Source organism: Lithobates pipiens, unplaced genomic scaffold (genome assembly GCF_037356315.1).
Source record: "Lithobates pipiens isolate NorthernLeopardFrog02 unplaced genomic scaffold, aLitPip1_a1.2 Scaffold_28, whole genome shotgun sequence".
Taxonomy (NCBI): domain Eukaryota; kingdom Metazoa; phylum Chordata; class Amphibia; order Anura; family Ranidae; genus Lithobates; species Lithobates pipiens.
The window spans coordinates 134,829,894-134,850,284 of record NW_027507789.1 but is presented as its reverse complement, the minus strand read 5'-3'; the positions used below and the strand labels follow the sequence as shown (position 1 = coordinate 134,850,284).

Here is a 20,391-nt window from a genome sequence, read left to right as displayed (position 1 = left end):
AGGGGAAGCAGACACTGTTAGTCTTTCCCCATTCTTAACCACTTGCAAAGTGACGCATCCGTATGCTGTCTACTTCCGGGTTTAGGGAACGTCCATGCACGCCTCCTGTCTGGCACCCGGGCAAAAATAAACCTCTGGTGGCTGTATTTATACTGAGATTAAATTACACAAAGGTGGATTTGATTTTACTAATTACAGTGCCTTTTAAAAAGTATTCTTACCCCTTGAAATTTTCCACATTTTGTCATGTTGCAACCAAAAACATAAATGTATTTTATTGGGATTTTATATGAGAGACCAACACAAAGTGGCACATAATTGTAAAGTGGAAGGAAAATGATAAATGGCTTTATCAATTTTTTTATAAATATGTAAAAAGTGTGGCGCGCATTTATATTCAGCCCCCCTAAATCAATACTTTGTAGAACCACCTTTCACTGCAATTATAGCTGCAAATCTTTTTGGGGATGTCTCTACCAGCTTTGCACATCTGGAGAGTGACATTTTTGCCCATTCATCTTTGCAAAAAAGCTCAGACTCTGTCAGATTGGATGGAGAGCGTCTGTGAACAGCAATTCTCAAGCCACAGATTCTCAGTTGGATTTAGGTCTGGACTTTGACTGGGACAGTCTAACACATGAATATGCTTTGATCTAAACCATTCCATTGTAGCTCTGTCTGTATGCTTAGGGTCATTGTCCTTCTGGAAGATGAACCTCTGCCCCAGGCTCACATTTTTTGGCAGACTTTCTCTAACATGTTTTCTTCTAAGATTTCCCTGTATTTTGGCTCCATCCATCTTCCCATCAATTCTGACCAGCTTCCCTGTCCCTGCTGAAGAATAGCATCCCCACAACATGATGCTGCCACCACCATGTTTCACGGTAGGGATGGTGTGTTCAAGGTGATGTGCAGTAATATTTTTCTGCCAAGCATAGCATTTTGCTTTTAGGCCAAAAAGTAAAATTTTGGTCTCATCTGACCAGAGCACCTTCTTCCACATGTTTGCTGTGTCCCCCACATGGCTTCTCGCAAACTGCAAACAGAACTTCTTATGGCTTTCTTTCAACAATAACTTCTTCTTGCCACTGCTCCATAAAGACCAGATTTGTGCACAACTAATAGTTGTCCTGTGGACAGATTCTCCCACCTGAGCTGTGGATCTCTGCAGCTCCTCCAGTGTTACCTTGTACCTCTTGGCTGCTTCTCTGATGAATGATCTCCTTGCCTGGCCTGTCAGTTTAGGTCGGCGACCGCGTCTTGGTAGGTTTGTAGTTGTGCCATACTCTTTCCATTTTCGGATAATGGATTTAACAGTGCTTCATGAGATGTTCAAAGCTTGGGATATTTTTTTTATAACCTAACCCTGCTTTAAAACTCTCCATAACTTTATCCCTGACATGGTGTGTTCCTTGGTCTTCATGATGCTGTTTGTTCACTAAGGTTTTCTAACAAACCTCAGAGGGCTTCACAGAACAGCTATATTTATAATGATATTAAATTACACACAGGTGGACTCTTTTAGTCTTGGATTTTAGTTAGGGGTATCAGAGTAAAGGGGGCTGAATACACAAGCACGCCACACTTTTCACATATTTATTTGTAATTTTTATTTATCATTTTCCTTCCACTTCACAATTATGTGCCACTTTGTGTTGGTCTATCACATAAAATCCCAATAAAATACATTTACGTTTTTGCTTACGCTTCAGTTTGCGGCAAACTGAGCGCAATGTCCCCCCCATCCACCCACGTTGCTGGCCCATTTACAAAGCCTCAGACAAGATGGCGGCTGCAGCACCTGATAGCCAATTAGGCTTGGTCAAGGACACCGTTGGATTCCAGGACAGGTAAGTGCCCTAATACTAAAAGTCAGCAGCTACAGCATTTGTACATTATGTGTAACTGCTGACTTTTTTATTTTTTCTGAAGGAGCTCCTCTTTAAGTGGTTAAAGTGCAATGTATATTAAAAGTTGAGTTTTTGGTAGAAGAGAATTTTTGTGTGTGTTTTTTTTTTTTTTTTTTTTTTTTTTTTAGATATAATATAATATATATATATATTTTTTTTTGACAATGTGCACATGACAATTAAAGGATGGGATAATGCAACTCAATTACGGATGCTTGGGTGTTGCATTATCCTTTGGTCAGCCTATGGCTGAACAAAGAAAATGGTAGCAGCATTAGAAGCTTGAACAAAGGTGGCAGAGGTGATGATGGAATGAAGAGGGAGAGTGCAGAGCTGTCATGTATGGAGCAGAGCAAACTTTGTTTGCCATAATGGTGAGAGCACTAGCTATAATGTACAGCTATGCACTGCATTTTGTCACATTATGGCGTGTGCTTCTTCCTGAACCCCAACCCTCAGTTCCTCTTTAACAGATGCTGAGATAAGATATTTCCCAGGCAGGTGGCGCTGACATAGAGACATTTGTGTAAAGAAGCAGTAAATCTGAGCTACTGTGTAGCACTGATAAGCAGGAGATCGAGTAGTTCTCACATGTCTAAGAGTAAATATTCCCCCATGTTCATAATTAAATAAAACCTACTGTATATGTAGAAACAAGCTTTATTTTTTATTACATTTTTTTTTAAAACATTAACACACATTGGTAAGATTAATTCAATTTGGATGATTTTTTGAAGCAGCATTATGAGCAGATCCCTAATGTGACTTTAGTGTAGCTTATGTATGAAGTCAATAGTCCCTTCCCATTCTTTCATATTACAGTTTCAAAGAATACTAACATACCAATGTATAAGGATCTCTAAACAAGCAACTTTTTCCGGTATTTCTCTTGTCCTGTCAGAACCTTCTAGGTTTGAAGGATATTCCACGCCAATTCGTCTTACAAGTCTATGAAACTTTCCACAAACTTCCATCGACCAGGTCAGAGTTTTGACTTTAACCAATGACTTACTATTTTTTTCAGTATATACAAGCTAGTTTAAGGAATTTGTTTTATAAGTTTTTTTTTTTTTTAAATATGAGTCCATCAATGTTTTCTAGACTTGGGGATGCCATCCTAGGTTTACTGTGTATTGGCTTTCTTTTGGCGCTTAAGTGGATGAAGGATCATTTCCCAAGAACATATAGAGGAATGCCAAGATGTTATCGATGCAGCTACATCATTATTTGGGTGACTACAACTGGTAGGTAAACACAGAAGGCTTTTTTTTTTCAGTGGTAGGTCTTTAAGCCTTTGAGGGTCACCTGATATCTAATAACTTTCTATGTTGCTGTAGCTCGAAATGCGATTGTGGTGGTGGCTGCTGGGTTGGTGGCCTACTCATTTGAAGTAATGGGGTTATCTCCTTTTGTCCTTACTGGAAAGACTGCAGAAGGCCTCCCTCAATTCCATCTCCCCCCCTTCTCAGAGACTGCAGGCAATCGCACTGTTCCTTTTAGGGATATGGCGCAGGTAGGTGAACTGTTGCTAAGATACATAAAGGAGACTCTTTTATGATTGTTATTTGCTGTAACATTTATGTAACCTCTTATTATTAAAGTGGAAGTCCGTGATAAAATTAAAATCCCTGCATCTATAGACACCCTCGATATAACACTAACCTATCTATCCCTGTAAAGAAAAAATCTGTATATATACCTTTTTTGAAAGCGATCTGACCCGATCTCCAATGTCGGAAGCTCTGCAGATGACCCGGCGACAGCGGCTGTGAAATGGGGAGTGAAGTCACCCATAGACTTACTATAGGATTTCCGTTGCTGGACGTGTCCTCTGCACTCTCCTACATAGAGAAGCTGTGGCTGACAGCTCAGCATGGGATCAGGTCGGATCAGGTTCTGTGGGTGTCTATAGATGCAGGGATTTTAGATTTAGCATGGACTTACACTTTAAGGAATAAACCTACAGTGATTTAGGAAGATATCCAGTAATAGGAAAAGGGATAAATCAAACTTCAAGCAAATAAGGATGTTTTCCTAAATCTGTCTTTAATAAAATGTATCTTCAATTAATTTGAAGTTGCCAAGTGTTGAACTGGTAAAACAAGATCAAATTTGGCAGAATATTATCTAGTAGACAGGAAGTTTAAAAATAAAAGGAGAGGAAGGTGAGATGAAGAAAGAGGAAAATATTTAAAGAGCTACTAAACACACAGTTTAATTTACATCATCCCTTCTCTTTCTATATGTGGATGATGGCACTGTAATTATTTTAATTAAAAAATAGCATTTAAGTACCTTTTTCATAATATACAGCTGTCGTATGATCCTGATCTTTCCCAGCCTGTCTGCAAGGAAACATGAGTAGGAGGAGCTTCTAGTCCTTTGCTGGTCACATGTTCAAAATAAAAAAAACAGCCTTGGAATACAGAGTAAAAATAAATAAATATCCATAAATTGTTTTAAATTGACATAAAAATATATATTTGAAATCAAATCTTTGTGTTTGGAAATATCATGTATGTATAGCAGAATAAGATGGAGGTGAAGCCGACTATCAATCTACATGTAATATCCCACTCCCATTGTGTTTAGCTGGTTAGTGGGCATGGAGAAGAAGGGAGAGAGTGGACTGTCGTTTACCACTGTGTATACACCCACATGTGTGACTCTATAGTCACATGGGCTACTCAGATGTGATCCGGAGGAAATGCTCATGGTAGAAATACACTGAAAACTGAGCATGTGCAGAGCTGCCGACACTGCCCTGCAAAATCCCTAGGTGAATTGGGGACTTGTACAAAAGGGAAGATAGAACAGCAGATTCAACCAGGTTTTTTGCAGAATACAGAAAATGAATCTCATAGGGACTGAGTGAGTATGAACAGCATGTAATACACCATTTATCGATCATTTGACATCCTGCTCAGCCTCTTAGCGAGCCATTGAGAGCCTGAGCCGGCCTCTCCCCGCCCCTTCACAGCTCAGCGATCCAGTGAGCGTGGAGGGAGCAGAGAGCAGTAACTGACAGTCTGCAGCTCTCTGCTTGGGGAGCTGTGAAAATTGAGCCATCAGCGGTGTTCAGTCGCTCGGTTCTCAGTGAAAAGACGCCAGGGAAACCGGCTGCAGCATCAGACCGATGCTACATCCACCTAGGTAAGTATGAAACTGAAAAAAATAAATTCCTTTACTTCTCTTTTAACATGATTGTAAATGATCACCTTGTAAAACAACCCATTCAGTTTAAAATATAAATGAAAGGCAAAACATTTGTGTATAGATATAAAAATACATTATAAATACCTTCCCCTTACACATTCCCTCTGTTCTCAGCTGCATAAGAGCTGAGAAAGGAGAAGCAGCAGTACACTGAGCATCCCACTAAATATGGGGGGAGGGGGGTGTCAGGACAAGTCTGATCATTGGAGGAGAGCAGGCGGAGTTCCCAGCTGTTCTGCTTAGTGTGGTTAGTTTTTAATAGGAAAGCAGAGACACTGATTGGAACACCAGATGCTTTCTCATACAAGTACATGGTACAGCAGGCACATATCAGAAATATGAAGTGTTGGGGTAAAAAATGCTTTAATGCTTAGGTGAGTTAAATCAGAACTACACCGTATCCGAGCACCACAAACCAAAAGCTCTGTTTAATTCTTTTTTTAAACATCAAAGCAAACTCGCCCATCCATCCATCCATGTTTCCATTCTTTATTTTGCTGAGAAATCATTTACAAAAGCACCCTCTAGCATTTCTGGCCGCAGCCATCTTGCAGATGATGCATGTGGCATTTACTTCCTGAAATTCATCTGCCCTTAGCTCAGGCATGCAGGCAGGAGGGTGTGCTTAGCTGAGAAAAAACCCTCCTCCCCTCCTGAAGACTCCTGGGATGTAGGACACAATTTGCCTAGGCATGGAAACTAGGACGTGGCTAAAGAAATGTAAAAGAACAGTTTAAAACAAGTAATTATGATATACTTTCCTATGTATTTACTAATTCTGGCAGCATAAGGATTCAAAATAGTCAATATTGATTTAGAGAGCAAAGTTCCACTTTTAAGTTAAATTAAGTAATTTTGTTGTCTGTTTATGGAAGGATTGTAGGGAAGTGTTAAGCTGGCCATACATGGATCAAAATTTGTCTGGTTCGGTAGGAATCGGCTGAATTTCAATCCATGTACAGGCATCCTCATTGTGCTCAAGTTCAGCTATTGCTCAACTTGTGCACAACCAGCCTGTTGGGTTTTTCCCAAATGATGGAACCTGTGGTGGAAGAAAAATTGAATAATCTATGGTCTGCCTTAGTGTTAAAACCTAGTAGGTAGGGTGTTTAAGTCAGTGTCTGGAGGAGAGAGGTAGATGATGTTCAACTAACAATGACATTTTATAATTAAAGTAAATCTTAGTTAATGTGGATTTGCAATATGTTCTGCATGTGATAAACACACTATAACTATAATAAGCTGAATCTTTAACAGAACATTGGAGCTGGGATTATCATCATTCCACTGATGGGAGTACTGGAGAGTGTTGCCATTGCTAGAGCTTTTGGTGAGTACTATATTTAACCGCTTGCCGACCGCCGCCTGTACATTTACGTCGACATCGTGTGTTTGAGCCACCGGCGGCGCGTGCGCACCCGCCACGAGCTCCGTGAGTAGGATTGCGGGTCCCGTGGACTTAACGTCTGCGGGGATACTCGTGAACGTCTCAGGGAGAGGTAGGACAGTGTGATGCCAATTTAAACAAGCATCTCCCCGTTCTGCCTAGTGACACTGTCACTGATCACAGTTCCCTGTGCTCGGGAGCGGTGATCAGTGACGTGTCACTCGTAGCCATGCCCCCTAACAGTTAGAATCACTCCCTAGGACACACTTAACCCCTTCCTAGCCAGCTAGTGGATAACCCCTTTACTGTCAGTGTCAAAATTGTGTGATGTGTCTGCCATAATATCGCAGTCACGATAAAAATTGCAGATCACCGCCATTGCTAGTAAAAAAAAATAATTCATAAAAATGCCATAAAACTAACCCCTATTTTGTAGACGCTATAACTTTTGCGCAAACAAATCAATAAACACTTATTGTGATTTTTTTTTTTTTTTTACCAAAAATATGTAGAAGAATACGTATCGGCCTAAACTAAGGGGAAAAAAAGTTTTTTTTATATATTTTTTGGGGATATTTATTATAGCAAAAAATAATGTGTTTTTTTTTCAAAATTGTCGCCATTTGTTTATAGCGCAAAAATAAAAACCGCAGAGGTGATCAAATACCACCAAAAGAAAGCTCTGTTTGTGGGGAAAAAAATCATTGTTGGTGCACACAAACACAACATAACTTACAAAATTCCTGCTAAATTCCTAGGACTCTTTCACATTGGGCGTACTAATGTGTATGCCCATGGAGAGCTGTGTTTACCCACATGGGGATGCCCAGGGTTCCATGCAATCCCATTCATGTCAATTGGGATGCAGCCGCTGCATGGGCACAGCCTCTGCTCCCAATCTGACATCCGTGTGGCTACATGACCCCATGAGCTTGTGCAAGAGGACATGCACCCAGACCTACACGGATGTCAGTTTGGAAGCAATGGCTGTGCTCGTGCAGAACACACGTGAATTCCTGAGTAGGTAAACATGGCCTCTCAGGGGTGTATGCTATAGTATGTCCTGTGTAAACCAGTCCTCACTATGGTAGTTTTTCTTTATTATTTATTTTTCCTTTTTTATATATTTTGGGGAGGGGGTCTTTTGTGAGATACTAGAGGTTTAAATAGACTACTGATGTCTCTCTTTTTTTTTTTTTTTTTTTTGAGACATTCAGTCCCTTTCTCTGCATCCTGAGCTGCACTGTACTTGAACAAATGGGAGTCTCTTATTCATTCACAATACTGAACTATAGTAAATGCTATTTACTATTCTTCAGTGATCAATGGATATAGGAGCGATCAGAAAGTGCTACATGTTACATTTCTAAAGCGTAATTTGTATTGTAGGTGTGTGTATCTGTTATAATAATGTGCTCTTTGTGTTGCAGCATCTCAGAATAACTACAGAATAAATACTAACCAAGAGCTTCTGGCCATTGGTAACAACATTTTATTAGTTTCTTTTATTTTGGCATCTTTGTTTTCCCATCTATGAAAAAGTTAGTGTTTTTGGAAAAGTAGTTGAATGTTATTTTTGATACTATATGTATCAAGGGTACCTTAGGGGCATAATTTTAAAGTGGTTAATACTGCAGGTGAATCTTCCTGGTGCAATTTTTTTTAAATGATAGTGATTGATTCACTACCAGTGAATGTTTAATGAATGTTACTAATTTACACTTGCGGTTGGGGGTGGTAAAAATGTACACGTGCCCAGCACTTCTACACACCTCTCCAGCATTGATCCACTGATTTTCGCCTTGCCAGCCCTGATCCTCTCCTATCCAGCACTGATCCACTGGTACTCCCTGCTCCAGCACTGATCCACTGATTTTCGCCTCTCCAGCACTGATCCACTGGTACTCCCTTCTCCAGCACTGATCCTCTCCTCTCCAGCACTGATCAACTGATCCTCTCCTCTCCAGCACTGATCAACTGATCCTCTCCTCTCCAGCACTGATCAACTGATCCTCTCCTCTCCAGCACTGATCAACTGATCCTCTCCTCTCCAGCACTGATCAACTGATCCTCTCCAGCACTGATCAACTGATCCTCTCCAGCACTGATCAACTGATCCTCTCCAGCACTGAGCAACTGATTTTCTCCTCTCCAGCACTGAGCAACTGATCTTCTCCTCTCCAGCACTGAGCAACTGATCTTCTCCTCTCCAGCACTGAGCAACTGATCTTCTCCTCTCCAGCACTGAGCAACTGATCTTCTCCTCTCCAGCACTGAGCAACTGATCTTCTCCTCTCCAGCACTGAGCAACTGATCTTCTCCTCTCCAGCACTGAGCAACTGATCTTCTCCTCTCCAGCACTGAGCAACTGATCTTCTCCTCTCCAGCACTGAGCAACTGATCTTCTCCTCTCCAGCACTGAGCAACTGATCTTCTCCTCTCCAGCACTGAGCAACTGATCTTCTCCTCTCCAGCACTGAGCAACTGATCTTCTCCTCTCCAGCACTGAGCAACTGATCTTCTCCTCTCCAGCACCGTTCTACTGATCCTCTCCTCTCCAGCACCGTTCTACTGATCCTCTCCTCTCCAGCACCGTTCTACTGATCCTCTCCTCTCCAGCACCGTTCTACTGATCCTCTCCTCTCCAGCACTGATCCAGTGATACTCTCTTCTCGAGCCCCCCTACAGCTTTCCAGTACTGATCCACTGATACTCTCCTTTCCAGCGCTCCCCTACATCTCTCCATCACTGTTCTGATACTTCTCTCCCCTATACATACTGTCTTGAGAGACATCAAGAAGTGAGGAAATGTCTATAAGGTGCTGAGCGTTCCCCGTTTAGAAGTTGTCACTGGACAGGTGTCCCCATTGGAAGATTCAGTTTTGCCTCTTTTGTGTTTTTCAGCTCTATGTCCTCTCCTTCCTGAGGTCCCAAACATATCCTTTCCCCCCTCACTTTTTTTGTTTGCTATGAGCAGTGCATGTTCCCTGCTACCATGTTTGCTGCTCTATACACACTACAAATCTCGTAGTCTATAGTTCTAGTCTATATCAGGAGTGAGTAAGAGAGGGTGGCTACATGCCTACATACAATCGAACCATGGAGGACTAAAGTAGCTTCCCCTTCTAACAGGAAGTGGGATCACAAGAGCAAAAAAAGGTATTTGGAGATTAGGAGGAGGCTGAGAGTAATAGATGGTACTTTTTGAGTAAATAATACATACTTCAAAATATATATTTATTAATTATATAATATATATGCGTTAACAGGCATCACGTTGCATGTTAACTTGCATTGAGTTAAGACAGCTCATTTAGAATTGCACACGACCCTTTTTTTCTAACACAATGCCATGGTGGGCTACACTGCAGGTATGTTGCTTTAGTGCCTTGGGGTATGTTCAACCTGAACTGCAAAGCAGCCTAAAACAATGAATTTTCTCACATTCATGCAGCAATATGTGTGACAAATAACTATGAATAAGTCTACCAGCGTATTAAGTAAATATGATAGGCTGTGGTAACATTACTACATGTGCTTGCTTAGAGACTGTAAAGTTTATTTCTTTATCGTACATCATGGGACACAAAGCACCATAGTAATCACTATGTGATATATAGGCACCTTTGGGTGATGGACACTGGTATACCCAATACAGGAAGTTCACTGCCTGTATAACCCCTCCTCCTACCAGGAGTACCTCAGTTTTTTCGTCAGTGACTAAGCTCGTTTGGAGCAAAGCGTAAGCATTACAACCAGTTACCTGGAAAATCTAGGTTGCATTCTCAACTTAAAGAAGTCTTCCATAAAACCGCTAAAATGGCTGGAGAACTTAGGTCTGATCACAGACACAGCCCAGAAGAAGGTGTTCTTGCCTCTGGCAAAGATCAACTCCATAAAAGAGTGGTGCAGATGGTCAGGTCAAAAGGAGATCCCTTCATTCGTCTTTGCATGAGGTTGTTAGCAAAGATGGTGGCTTCATTCCAAGCCCTATGCCCAGTTCCATTCGAGACTGTTGCAAAAGAGTATCCTGTCTGCTTGGAACAAGATGCTTCAAGCTTTAGACTTGCCAATGTTGCTGTCACTAGGGGTATCCCAAAGCCTCAGTTGGTGGTTGCTAACCCAGAATATGCTAAAAGGAAAATCCTTCAGACCAATTATCTGGAAGGTGGTAACGACAGCCTTTTTAGGCTGGGGAGCAGTGCTAGAAAAGACAACTGTCCAGGGACAGTGGTCAAGGACAGAAAGCCCATCAACATCCTAGAGATCCAGGCAGTAGATCTGACTCTCAAAGGCCTAGACATTCAGGTTACGGGGTTGTCCTCTCAGGATACAATCCGACAATGCCACAGCTGTGGCTTACATCAATCACCAAGGGGGCACCAGGAGTCTCTCAGTACAGGGAGGTGAACTTTATCCTAACTTGGGCAGAGAGGAATGTTCCGTGCCTATCAGCAGTTTTCACTCCGGGAGTAGAGAATTGGCAGGCGGACTTCTTGAGCCTCCAGCAGTTGCTCCCGGGGGAATGGTCTCTTCACCCTGACATTTTTTGAGCGGTTTGCCAGAAATGGGGGACTCCGGACATAGATCTTCTGACGTCCAGGTTCAACATGAAGTTGGTCAACTTTGTGTCCAGGACTAGGGTTCCACTCGCATGCGGAACAGATGCGTTGGTGACCCCGTGGGGTAAGTTCTCACTGATTTATGCATTTCCCCCTACTCAGTCGACTTCTTTGCAGGATCAAGCTGGAAAGAAAGCCGGTAATTCTGGTAGCCACAGCGTGGCCCAGAATGTTCTGGTATGCAAAGATCTTAAAAATGGTGGTGGAGGATCCATGGTCTCTTCCACTATGGCCAGACCTACTCTCACAGGTGCCGATATTCCATCCTACCTTACAAACTCTAAATTTAACTGCTTGGCTATTGAAGCCCACATTCTGAAGAAACATGGGCTTTTCCAGGTCAGTTATCTCTACCTTGATTAATGCAAGGAAGCCAGCTTCCACAACTATATATTATAGGCTTATGTTTTCTGGTGGGAATCAAAGGGTTGGCACCCTCAGAGATATATCATAGGCAGAATTCTTGCCTTTCTACAATTAGGGGTAGAGATGAAGGTGGCCTTGAGTTCTATCTATTTGATCCGGGGTTTTATGAAAGGGGTGATGCGGCTTAATCCGACAGTCAGACCTCCTTTGAACCCTTGGGACTTGAACTTAATTTTGTCAGGGTTACAAAAACAGTCATTTGAACTAATACAACATATTCCCTTAGTCCTTCTGACAAGGAAGTTAGTGTTCTTGGTTGCTATATGCTCAGCAAGGAGGGTTTTGGAGTTGGCTGCTATTTCTTGTGAAGAGCCATACTCGATTATTCATGAGGACAGAGTGGTGTTGCACCCTCGTCCAGGTTTTCTGCCAAAAGTTTCCACCTGCACCAAGATATTGTCATGCCATCGTTTTTTCCAAAACCATGTTCCAGGGAAGAGAAGTCGCTACATTGTCTTGATGTAGTGAGAGCAATCAAAGTCTATTTAAAGATGACTGCTCAGATCCAGAAGACTGATGTCTTATTTATATTGCCAGAAGGTCCTAAGAAAGGACAGGCAGCGCCGAAATCCACTGTCGCTAAGTGGATTTGGCCAGTTATAATTCAAACTTATGATTTAATGGGTAAGATTCTACCTTTTCAAGTCAAAGCGCACTCTACCAGTGCTTCTTGGGCAGTGCATCACCAGGCCTCCATGGCTCAGATCTGTAAGGCTGCAACTTGGTCTTTAGTACATAATACATTCACCAAGTTTTATCAGGTGGATGTAAGAAGGCACGAGGTTATCGCTTTTGGGCACAGTGTGCTGCAGGCTGCAGTATAGGTCCTCAAGTCTGGGGGTGCCCTACGGGTTGTGTCTCCCTCCCCTCAAATAGTATTGCTATGGGACATCGCACATAGTGATTACTATGGTGCTCTGTGTCCTGTGATGTACGATAAAGAAAAAATAATTTTTGTAACGGCTTACCTCTAAAATCCTTTTCTTGGTGTACATCACAGGACACAGAGGTCCCTCCCCTCTTTCTGGGGTTTAGGTATATTGCTTTGCTACAAAAACTGAGGTATTCCTGGTAGGAGGATGGGTTTCCTGTATTGGGTATACCAGTGTCCATCAGATGAAGGTGCTTATATACCACATAGTGATTACTATGGTGCTCTGTGTCCCGTGATGTACTCAAAGAAAAGGATTTTACAGGTAAACTGTTATAAAAATAATTTTTTTTTTTCCTAACCTGCTTTATTTTCTGTAGGCCTTACAAATATCCTGGGCTCCTTCTTGTCCGCATACCCTGTAACAGGTAGCTTTGGCAGGTGAGTAAATGTGTAAATCCCATTAATAATGTATATGTAATTGGTCTTTGTATCTCTGACAATATGTATGTGTTTTAGGACAGCACTGAACTCTCAGACTGGAGTGTGTACCCCAGCAGGTGGCATCCTTACAGGTAAGACAGCACATTACTATATCAACTTTATTATTTCCTGGTAGATACGGGTTTAAAAGTAAACTTTGTTGCACACAGCTGTGATTTACAGAATATGGGCATACAAAGTAAAATATGGCTATTGTTGTGGTCAGAGCTTTTTTCCTCAGACACTAGGTGCATGAACCCACCATCCCCAGTCAACACACCACCCCCAATCCTGCCATTCCTCAGGAAAGAGGAGTAAAGTGATGATAAATAAGAGTATGATCAAGGCTCACCTTCTTTCCCCTGTCTACAGCTCACCTTCCCACCATCCTTAGCCCCCCTCCCCCTCGTCCACAGCTCACTTTCCCTTCCCCCCCGTCCACAACGCCCCCTGTTCCCATCCATATGTCATCTTCTCTCATCCCATCCACAGCTCACCCTCTCGCCCCTATCCACAGCTCACCCCCTTGCCCCTTTTCACCTGTGCCCATCCATATGTTGCTTTCTCTCCTCCCACCCCTCGTCCCTTTTCACAGCTCACCCTTTCCACCTGTCCCCATCCATATGTTGCCTTCTCTCCTCCCAGCCACAGCTCACCCTCTTGCCCCTGTCCACAGCTCACCATCTTCCCCTGTACCCATCCATATGTCACCTTCTCTCCTCCCACCCACAGCTCGTCCCTGTCCACAGCTCACCCCCTCGCCCCTTTCCGCCTGTCCCCATCCACATGTTGCTTTCCCTCCTCCCACCCACAGCTCGCCCATGTCCACAGCTCACCCCCCCCCCCCCGTCTACAACTCACCTTTTCCACCTGTCCCTATCCATATCCCTCTTGCCCCTTTGCACAGCTCACCCTCTTGCCCCTTTGCACAGCTCACCCTCTTGCCCCTTTGCACAGCTCACCCTTTCCACTTGTCCCCATACATATGTCACCTTCTCTCCTCCCACCAACAGCTCACCCTCTTGCCCCTGTCCACAGTTCACCATCTCCCCCTGTCCCCATCCATATGTCGCCTCCTCTCCTCCCACCCACAGCTCACCATCTTTCCCCTGTCCACAGCTCGCCCTCTCCCCTTTTCCCCATCCATATGTCACCTTCGCTTCTCCCAGCCACAGCTCACCCTCTTGCCCTTGTCCACAGCCAGCTCACCCTCTCCCCATGGTCCCCATCCATATGTCACCTTCTCTTCTCCCACCCACAGCTCAACCTTTTTGCCCCTTTTCACAGCTCATCCTCTTGCCCCTGTCCACAGCTCACCCTCTTGCCCCTGTCCACAGCTCACCCTCTTGCCCCTGTCCACAGCTCACCCTCTTGCCCCTTTCCACATCCATATGTCACCTTCTCTCCTCCCACTCACAGATCACCCTCTCGCCCCTGTCCACGGATCACCCTCTCGCCCCTGTCCACGGATCACCCTCTCCCCCTGTCCCCATCCATATGTCACCTTCTCTTCTCCCACCCACAGCTCAACCTTTTTGCCCCATTTCACAGCTCTCCCTCTCGCCCTTTTTCACAGCTCACCCTTATGCCCCTGTCCACAGCTCACCCTCTTGCCCCTGTTCACAGCTCACCCTCTTGCCCCTTTCCCTATCCATATGTCACCTTTTCTCCTCCCACTCACAGCTCACCCTCTCGCCCTTGTTCACGGCTCACCCTCTCGAAACTGTCCGCGGCTCACCCTCTCGAAACTGTCCACGGCTCACCCTCTCTCCCCTGTCCACGGCTCACCCTCTCTCTCCCCTGTCCACGGCTCACCCTCTCTCTCCCCTGTCCACGGCTCACCCTCTCTCTCCCCTGTCCACGGCTCACCCTCTCTCTCCCCTGTCCACGGCTCACCCTCTCTCTCCCCTGTCCACGGCTCACCCTCTCTCTCCCCTGTCCACGGCTCACCCTCTCTCTCCCCTGTCCACGGCTCACCCTCTCTCTCCCCTGTCCACGGCTCACCCTCTCTCTCCCCTGTCCACGGCTCACCCTCTCTCTCCCCTGTCCACGGCTCACCCTCTCTCTCCCCTGTCCACGGCTCACCCTCTCTCTCCCCTGTCCACGGCTCACCCTCTCTCTCCCCTGTCCCCATCCATATGTCGCATTCTCTCCTCCCACCCACAGCTCACCCTCTCGCCCCTGTCCGCGGATCACCCTTTCCACCAGTCCCCATCCATATGTCTCCTTCTCTCCTCCCACCCACAGCTCACCCACTCGCCCCTGTCCGCGGATCACCCACTCGCCCCTGTCCGCGGATCACCCTCTCGCCCCTGTCCACGGCTCACCCTCTCGCCCCTGTCCCCATCCATATGTCGCATTCTCTCCTCCCACCCACAGCTCACCCTCTCGCCCCTGTCCGCGGATCACCCTTTCCACCAGTCCCCATCCATATGTCTCCTTCTCTCCTCCCACCCACAGCTCACCCACTCGCCCCTGTCCACGGCTCACCCACTCGCCCCTGTCCGCGGATCACCCTCTCGCCCCTGTCCACGGCTCACCCTCTCGCCCCTGTCCCCATCCATATGTCGCATTCTCTCCTCCCACCCACAGCTCACCCTCTCGCCCCTGTCCGCGGATCACCCTTTCCACCAGTCCCCATCCATATGTCTCCTTCTCTCCTCCCACCCACGGCTCACCCACTCGCCCCTGTCCACGGCTCACCCACTCGCCCCTGTCCGCGGATCACCCTCTCGCCCCTGTCCGCGGATCACCCTCTCGCCCCTGTCCATGGCTCACCCTCTCGCCCCTGTCCCCATCCATATGTCGCATTCTCTCCTCCCACCCACAGCTCACCCTCTCGCCCCTGTCCGCGGATCACCCTTTCCACCAGTCCCCATCCATATGTCTCCTTCTCTCCTCCCACCCACAGCTCACCCACTCGCCCCTGTCCACGGCTCACCCTCTCGCCCCTGTCCGCAGATCACCCTCTTGCCCCTGTCCGCAGGTCACCCACTCGCCCCTGTCTGCTGATCACCCTCTCGCCCCTGTCCTCGGCTCACCCTTTCCACCAGTCCTCATCCATATGTCGCCTTCTCTCCTCCCACCCACAGCTCACCTTCTTGCTCCTGTTCACAGCTCACCATCTCCCCCTGTTCCCATCCATATGTCACCTTCTCTCCTCCCACCCACAGCTCACCCTCTCACCCCTGTGAACAGCTCACCATCCCCCCCTGTTCCCATCCATATGTCACCTTCTCTCCTCCCGCCCACAACTCATCATCTTCCCACTGTCCGCAGCTCGCCCCTTTTTACAGCTCACCCTCTCGCCCTTGTCCTCAGCTCAATTCCCACTCCCCCCTTCACAGCTCACCTCCCCTGCATCCACATGTCACCTTCTCTCTAACATTCGAAGTTCAGGTCAAGGTGTTCCTCCCCGGCATATTGTCCCCAAGTGCTGGTCTTCAGGCATCTTTATTGACCAGCATGGGATGACGTAACTCCTGCATGCACAGGAATCAACCATCCCAGCACACAGGGGCTGTGCCAGTGATGTAAGTTGAGCTGCATATGCACAGCTCAGTTTATATGCTGCAGGATGCTGCAAGCAGACAGGTAGATGTATTTTTGTGTGGAAGAGGCATTGCCTGTCTAGTCTGACATAAATAGCCTACCTTCTCACCTGTTTTCTGAAAAATGCCTCCAGTTATTTATGCTTTTGTTATAACCCTTAATTTATCAGTTGCAAATCAATATAATCACGTATTTTAGGTAATTGGCTTACTTCAAGAATAATTTCGTGACATATGTGATTCTACAAGTCTGTGAATTTTATTGGCATTGCTCTTATAAACTATAAAATTTTACTTTTTTTGGAAAAAGTTTAAATTTTACGTTGTGGTTTATATATCTATATTTAATCCTTATGTTGCTAGCCTTATTAATTATATAGGAAGGTATAATGTTTTTACTTTACATTTCTTCAGTTGGTTTCTGGCCTAGGCCAGAATGATTTCACAAATTGCATTATTTTCTTTCATCTGGGGGAGGGGCTTTCTCAGCTAAGCACATTCTCCTGCCAGCATGGCTGAGCTAAGGGTAGTAAAGTCATCTGGTACTAAAGCAGTGTTTCTCAACTTTTTCTTTTTTTTTTTTTTTTTTTTTTTTCAATCAAGGCACCCTTTAACCACTACAGATCCGCGCTATTGCCAAATGACGGCATTAGCGCGGACCTACATTTCTGGGACTACGTCTATTGACGTCGTCCCGGTTACGAGCGGCCTGCGCGCCCCCTGAGGGGCGTGCGCGGCGCGCTCTGTGATCGGCGAGTCCGTGAGACTCGCCTGATCACCGATCCGTGTAAGGGGTCGATCCCGACCCCTTATCACGTGATCAGCTGTCAGCCAATGACAGCTGATCATGTGATAGAACGGAGCCGGTAATCGGCTATTATTCCTCCTCGCACTGACAGCGCGAGGAGAGAAAAAAAAAGCCGATCACCGGCGGCCGTGATCGGGACATCAGTCCCGATCACGGCCATCAATACAAGGGACCACCTGCCACCTGCCTGTGCCCACCTGCCTCCCGCAGTGCCATCCTGAAGTAAAATAAAGCAAAAGTAAGTGCCCCCCGTCAGTACCCACAGTGCCACCCACAGTGCCACCCCACAGTGCCACCCAATCTGCCTCAAAGGTGCTGCACCCCAGTGCCGCCCAGCAGTGCCGCCCATCAGTGCCCAGCAGTGCCGCCTAATCAGCGCACTTCAATGAAGGAGAAAAATGACCCGTTTGCAAAATTTTATAACAAACTTTTAAAACATGATTTTTTTTTTTTTTGCATCTTTTTTTGTTTGTTTAGCAAAAAATAAAACTCCGAGCTGTAACTAAATACCACCAAAAGAAAGCTCTATTTGTGGGAAAAAAATGATAAAAATTTCATTTGGGTACAGTGTTGTATGACCGCGTAATTGTCACTCAAAGTGCATCAGCGCTGAAAGCTGAAAATTGGTCTGGGACTGAGGGGGGTTTAAGTGCCCAGTAAGCAAGTGGTTAAAATTATGGACAGTACTCAAGGTACCCCATTTTAAAATGTAAAAATTATAATAGTTTTACACAATGCAGCAACATCCACATGTAAGACACCCAAAGTTAGAGGTGATTTATTCTTCCAAAGCAAATACAGTTTTGCACACTGGTACTGACTAGTATTCCAATGTTTCTCTTCTCCCTCAATTTCTTTCCATCAATCAGCTAATGTGACCCCATTACTGAGGGAGAGGGGCAGCAGAGGGTCAAACAAAGATGCTGTGGAGGCAACAGACATCCTCCTTATTAACTGATAACGTCATTGGTTGTTAGGATGCCAGTGTCTAGAAAGTCGTGGCTTTGTGTAATTAAAGAGCAGGCTTGATCCACCATCTGGCTTGTATACAATTTGTAATGTATTTCTAGGTATTTTGCCAAGGCACCCTGGTTGAAAAGGGCTGATCTGAGGGCAGGATATTTTTTACCTTAAATAAGGGTTAATCCTGTGTCTAGGGTGGTCCTTTCAACCTCTCAGACCTTAGATCCAATGTATTGTATAAATTCAGAGCGCTCTGGAATCAATTCTCAAAGGACAAATAAAATCACACACACACCATGGCGTCCTTCGAGAACTAATTGTATTGAGATTTTACAAAGCAAATGATATAGGGTATTTTACGTCATACAGATTAAGACATGCGCAGTAGACATCAAGACGATCACAGCTGGTCAAGACAAAAACGCTATTGTTCTTTGTTCTAAGCTAGCTGAATTAATATAAGAAAAGATACATAATTCCTTCTGTAGCTAAAAGATGCTGAGAAACAGTGTGAAGGTTATAGATAAGTGTGTGAGAACACACGAGTTAGAAGAATCTCATGTTGAGACAGTTATCTGAGAAGTTAAAGGGGTGTTCAAACTGTACATATTGTGAAATGGAAGTTTGTGAATATTAAGATGGCTGACAGAAACAAGATGGATGCTTAGCATAACCTTTCAACCCCCTCTTTAAGTCATGGAATGACTTCTACAGATCCGCAGCCTCCTGAAATCTACGGTTCTTGCTACGTTTGTTATATTCTTTTACATAAAGCTGCAGATATTGTGTATATGCGTGAGAAGGTTGGTCTGGTGTAGTACACTTGCTAATGCAAAGTAGAATAAGCTTGAAAATCAAGTAGCCTATCAATCCTAACAATAGTACTATGATAATCATAATCACTATGTCCTTTAACCATGAAAACATTCCACCTAAACCCAAACTAGAAAAGGGGTTCCATCCATAATTACCTATGTCCCTTGCTTGTTTCATTAATTCATTTACCTGTGTTCGGTGTTGATTAATAACATCATAGTAGTCTGGGATTTCCAGGCTGGTATTGTGAAACCATGTACAACATTCATAATCTTGGGTCATTTCGCATAAACCTGTCAGAGCTGCACTCATGCTTTCAATAGCTAATTCGTGTAACTCTAGTTGTCTTCTAATTGCTTTGAGCTCGACATTGAGTAGTCCTATATCTTGGGAGTTTTTTTCCATAACATCATTTATTAAACTAGTGTAGTTATTTAATTTGTCCATCATGGTTATGCCCCATCCTGTCCAGGATGGAAACCATGTCCATGACTTATCTGAAGTAGAAAACATAGGTGGGGTTTCTCTCTTGTATTTATAAGTTAACCTATGTACTGGACTTGAAGTAACTTGTATGTGATGTTCCTGATTCTGGCCTAGGGCTGACATTACTGGTACCAACTGTGCTAAATAACACCATCCTTTCACTCCTGCGGGGATCCATGGGTAACAAATTTTAGCACAGCATACATATGTATTGTTTCCCAATGAAAAGCTTCTTAGAGAACTACGTTGGGGCTCAGTTCCAGCCTCAAATGCAGCACTAACAAGTTTACTCACAAGTATCCCAGAGGTTGTGTTCCTGTATGTAGTAAGTTCACTAATGGTGTTGTTAAGGGATTGATTTTTGTAACTACACATATGACCCATGATAATGTTACTGGTATGGAAGGGAATACCCTTTGAAATGTTAAATACAGACTTGGAACACATACCTATTCCGTTGGATGTATTGCCTAACTGAACACACCACTCGGGTTCATGTGTCTTTCCTAAAGTGTAAAACATAATACTCTGATTGCGGTACCCTTCCGAGACATTCTTAATACTTAAGACTAGAGTATTTTCCAATAATGACTTGAGGTTCAGAGGGACAGCTAAGAGTGGGATTTTAGCAGTTTCTGGGTGCAACTTACTACAAATCCAGCATTTTTCATATCCTGACTTTCTAGCGTAAGCATATTTAAATTTTAACAGTAACATTTTTCCAGAAAAACTTGTTTCTTTGATCAATTCATTAGAGACATCTCTTTTACTGCGATTTCTGAGGTGAAAGTCAGTATGGTTGGTGTGTATTTCGCTTTTACCACATATGAGTTTCAAGGCACCTAAGTCTTC

General features: G+C 44.5%; 1 protein-coding gene across 1 annotated transcript in view; it reads left to right on the top strand.

The window, feature by feature from the left end:
* Window positions 1-20,391, top strand: part of SLC26A11 (solute carrier family 26 member 11) — a 117,675-nt gene that overhangs the window by 41,435 nt on the left and 55,849 nt on the right. The window contains exons 5-11 of the mRNA XM_077459595.1: window positions 2,812-2,891; window positions 3,012-3,154; window positions 3,248-3,423; window positions 6,384-6,456; window positions 7,944-7,994; window positions 12,813-12,873; window positions 12,952-13,007. Coding sequence (XP_077315721.1) covers window positions 2,812-2,891; window positions 3,012-3,154; window positions 3,248-3,423; window positions 6,384-6,456; window positions 7,944-7,994; window positions 12,813-12,873; window positions 12,952-13,007 — 640 coding nt within the window. The remainder of the gene's footprint in view (window positions 1-2,811; window positions 2,892-3,011; window positions 3,155-3,247; window positions 3,424-6,383; window positions 6,457-7,943; window positions 7,995-12,812; window positions 12,874-12,951; window positions 13,008-20,391) is intronic.